The following is a 4,245-nucleotide window of genomic DNA, read 5'->3' as shown; positions in this document are numbered from 1 at the left end:
GTCCCCTGACCCCTCTGGGGTGGGTTTGACCTCTTCCTGAATCCTGGTTTGCTCCCTCCACCATGTCTCAGGGCTGCATTAATTCTGATACCTCTTTTATACAGATAAGCTCAATAAAGCTGGCTTGGCCATAGGAAGAACAGACTAAAAATAAACACAGGGCCAACACAGACTTTTCTAAAGAAAGAATCTCTAGAGCTTGGACTATACAGTGGTAATCGAACTTGTATGCACAAGAGAACTGCCTGCAGGCTGGTTAAAACAGATTGCTGCCCCCACCAAGGTTCTGATTTAGCAGGTCTGGGGTAAGACCTGAGAACCTGCATTTATAGCAAGTTCCCAGGAGATTCCGATGCTGCTGGCTAGGGGACCCACTTTGAGAACCACTGACGTACAGCATGATTGCCCCACCCCAATTCTCAGATAGCACCATCGACAGGAAGCATTATCGACAGCCAAGCTGAGTCAAAACAACAATACTGCTCTTCTTTTTCCCCCCTTCTGCCTCTTCATACCAATTTATTATAACAGTCTCAGCCTCTAGCTTATTTTGTAAAAAGACTTAATTTTATGGCTGTTAGTAAGCTGCATTTTCCATATTGCTAAACTAGCAGTTTATGGAGGTCACCATGAGGATCACCTGGGGTCTTGCGGAGAAGACAGTGGCCTCCTGCATCTGGCAGCCCTTTCCTGCTCCCAAAGCTTCTCTTCAGCGCTCCACCCCCCGCCCCTGCACCCACCCCCCACACACACCTTAGCTGATTGTCTAGCCCTGGAAGGAGGCAGACATCTACTCTTTGAAAGAGGGGAAAAATAAGGCTCAGAACACGGATGACTTGTCCAACGTCAGCTAGTGAGTGAGGGAGTCTTAACCAGGACAAGACTAAACACCAGCATCAAAAAGGTTCAGCTTCATCTAACATTTCCTATTACAACTTAGATGCTTTATAATTTCGGCATATCTCAAAGCTTGTTTTTAGTTTTTTTCTTTTTCTAATTAGTTATTGGGCTTTAAAAAAATAGTATTCTTTGAGCCTTACCAAAAAGTATTATGTGATCTCAGCAAAACTGGAAACGTTGGTACTTTCTAATTTCAGTTGGTTAGATGTATTAGAATTTAAAGTTATTATTATTTTAAGTACCAGTAATTTCAGGAAGTAAGGCATGGGAAAGTATACATTTAAAAAAAAAAAAACACATACCCTTTCTAGAAAACACCTTCCAACCAGCTCTGGGCAGTCTATGTAGTTTTCTAGCTCCCTCAGGAATATTCTAGACAAAGAAAGTTTGCATTAGGTCATATGATAAACAATCTGAATAAGATGGCATCTGTAACAAATTAATAACTGTTATTTTCCAGATGACTTTTATTCCTAACTCTGGACAGTTTAGGAGATTTTGTGTGTAAAAATACATAGTCTGATTTCGGGAACCTTCAGTCCATGCCTGTCACTTCCAGGGTCTTGATTGCACCAAACTCTCAGGTTTAAGCAGATGTGGCCCCCATGGACCCCTTTATGTTTCTGGTACTGGCATTCACACAGAATTTAGGACAGCTCCGTTGTTATCAGCATAGACATGGCACAAAGAGGCTATAGGCAGACAGACAGAAGCATCTCGAGGTTCTGGAAGCCTAGCCCCTACAACCCGTCTGCTCTGTCCATTCTCTGCAGATGTAATGGGGATCTTGGTTCTGCCCCCACGACCTCCCCCACGCAGCACTGTCCTTGAGCCGTGTACCAGAGTTTTCTTATGTTTCTGATTTGCATTGGGCAGTGCCTGCGGGTAAATCCCAACGGGAAGGGAAGCTTCCTGGGGATCAGCTCACTATACTAGTGCTGCAGCCAGGGGCCCGGAATCCAAAGACTGGCCAGAGCCGCCAGGATGCCAAGGGACCAGGTCACCAACTCATTTTAATTTCCAAAGAAGGGCTCCTGTGTGGGGTTCAGCTGCAGGGTTCAGAGGAAGGGGGGGCCCGAGTGCCATGTGGCTGAGCCCCCTGGCCCCGGACAGCACTGGGAGGAGTCAGCCCACAGTTGGCCCTTTTTTAAGGACACACAGGCATTGCCATCCTCTACTTGCTTCCCTTCATCCTTATATCTGCCCACTCATCTCCTTTCCCATGAGCTCCTGCAAATTGTGAGGAGGAGCTGAGGGTAAGCGGCCCCGGAAGGACTGAAGCATCAGCTGGCAGCTAATCGCTCTCACAGGAGAGAACAGGCAAGAAAGGAACTTCTGGTTTGCCACCTTTTCCAAGAATGGGCTTGGGAACAAAACTAGCCTTGCTAAGTGGTGTGGCTTTCGGTGCTTTTGGTGCTTCCTCAAAGTGCCAAATGTGCATACTTGCGGGGTGGGGTGAGGACTGGCTTCTGCTGGTCCTAAAGGACAGGGAGAGGCAGGAGGGGCAGGCTGCTCCTCGATGGTCATGCTGACCCACTGTCCACAGGCTGCCTGTTTGTAACTCTCCCCCACCCTCTGTTGAGAGCACTTGCCCTGGGCATATCCCACCAAACTGCTGCTTGGTCTGTGAGCCCTCTGTGAGCTTATCCCTCCTCGAGAGAGGGAGGAGGAGATATTCTCCACCCACAAAGCGTGGCCCAGGGGCCACTTTGGTTTCAGCTCCCTGCAGGACCTGCTTAGAGGTGAGACATCACTGAATGAGATCAGAGTTCCACCTGTTATGGAAGTGGTAAATTTCTTCCATGTTTCCAAATAAAACATCCTTCTTGTTTTGAAGGCCTGTTGAAATGAGATGCGTCATTAAAGGATTATCCATCTCAGCCGCGTAGCCCTGTGGAAGAGAAAGAGGGAAATTTTGAACGGCTGCTGACAGACCTTCGGGCTGTTTTAATAGCAGCCCAATACCCCCGGTACAAGCCCAGTGTCTGCACGGCTGCCTCGTGGGGCAGGTGATGCTGTCTCAAGTTTAAGAAAGTGAATCCACCTTGTATTTAGTCACTGACCATTTCTAAGATGACCGTCTGTACAAGTACAACAAAATATAATTGAATTACAAACAGCACCAATTTTTTTTGTTGGGGGGTAGTTCCCATCTTTCTCCTTTTTAGCCTTTTCAAAATTCAGGTATAACTTTTATGATGGGGACAAATCTTATGTGTACACCTTGATGAATTATTTATATGTCTACACTCTTGTAACCCAGAACAAGATGTAGAATATCTTATGTGTACACCTTGATGAATTATTTATATGTCTACACTCTGGTAACCCAGAACAAGATGTAGAATATTCCAGCACCCAAAAGCCCCTCTGCCCTCCCAGGAAACAACCCCCAACCCAGGCGGCCCCTGCTTTGACCTCTCTACCCCAGACCACTCTGCTTGTCTTGGACTTCCTACTCCGGAACTGCACTCACTCCTGCTTGTTGTTATGCTCCTGAGGGTCATGCACGGTTCTGTGCAGTAGCAGCTCCTTTTCTTGCTGTAAATATTGTCCCTGTGCAAATCCATCTAAATCTTTTTGATCCTTGTCATGCTGACAGACACTTGAGTTGTTTTCTGTTATGAGTAAAGCTGCCATAAACCTTCCTTCACATGTTTTTTGGTGGACACAGACCACAGCGGGCGGGGGATGGGGAGTCCAGCCCACGGCGTGCCCCCGGCTCACCTCCAGGACACAGAGCAGCTCCTCCACGTAGACCCGTTCCGTGTCAAGGAGCTCGTTCATCACGTGCCTGTGAATGGGTCACACGGACTTATTATCTAGGAGCAGATTCCCTAACCCACTTCCCGGCTTTGGGGCCACCTGCTCAAAATGAGCCCTGATTCCAGAAGCGCGCCTCAAGCCTCCCTCTCTTCCAGGTCACAGCTCGAAGTCTCCCTACCCCTGCAGATGGAGTCCCGACTCCTTCACCGGCTGTCGCTCCTCTTACTCTCAGGAAGAGCCCCTCCAAAGGAGCACCGTCTCCCTTCCTGGGGACAGTCTGCGCCCCTCCTTGAGGCATCATTTTAGCTGCTCCTGTGCCTGCCACCACCTTTTGCACATAGTGGGGTTCAGTGATGATGCGTGGAACTACTATGTGCCTGTTATGGAGTCCCAGAAGGGGTGCGGGCTTGCAAACCAGCGGCTCATGTCTCCTTTTAGGGATGAGGACCACCTTTTAACTGCCTACGACCATGCTTCCCATTTTAATACACAGGAACTGGAGCCCAGGGGTTGTTCCTGGGTTGGGAGCATTGAGCAGGTCAGTTCTAACACAACTGTCAGCAATTACCAAGATCTTAG

At 48.2% G+C, this 4,245-nt stretch overlaps 1 protein-coding gene across 4 annotated transcripts in view; it reads right to left on the bottom strand.

Annotated features, from left to right (window-relative positions):
• The window catches only part of MCF2L (MCF.2 cell line derived transforming sequence like), a 116,188-nt gene that overhangs the window by 15,683 nt on the left and 96,260 nt on the right, over window positions 1-4,245 (bottom strand). For all 4 annotated transcript variants that reach the window (XM_011379516.2, XM_023522911.1, XM_023522913.1 and 1 more), the window contains exons 17-18: window positions 2,676-2,791; window positions 1,203-1,272 (exon numbers count right to left, since the gene is read on the bottom strand). In XM_011379516.2, coding sequence (XP_011377818.1) covers window positions 1,203-1,272; window positions 2,676-2,791 — 186 coding nt within the window. The remainder of the gene's footprint in view (window positions 1-1,202; window positions 1,273-2,675; window positions 2,792-4,245) is intronic.

The sequence above is a fragment of the Pteropus vampyrus genome, unplaced genomic scaffold (genome assembly GCF_000151845.1).
Source record: "Pteropus vampyrus isolate Shadow unplaced genomic scaffold, Pvam_2.0 Scaffold363, whole genome shotgun sequence".
Classification (NCBI taxonomy): Eukaryota; Metazoa; Chordata; class Mammalia; order Chiroptera; family Pteropodidae; genus Pteropus; species Pteropus vampyrus.
This window is presented reverse-complemented; position numbering and strand designations above follow the sequence as displayed.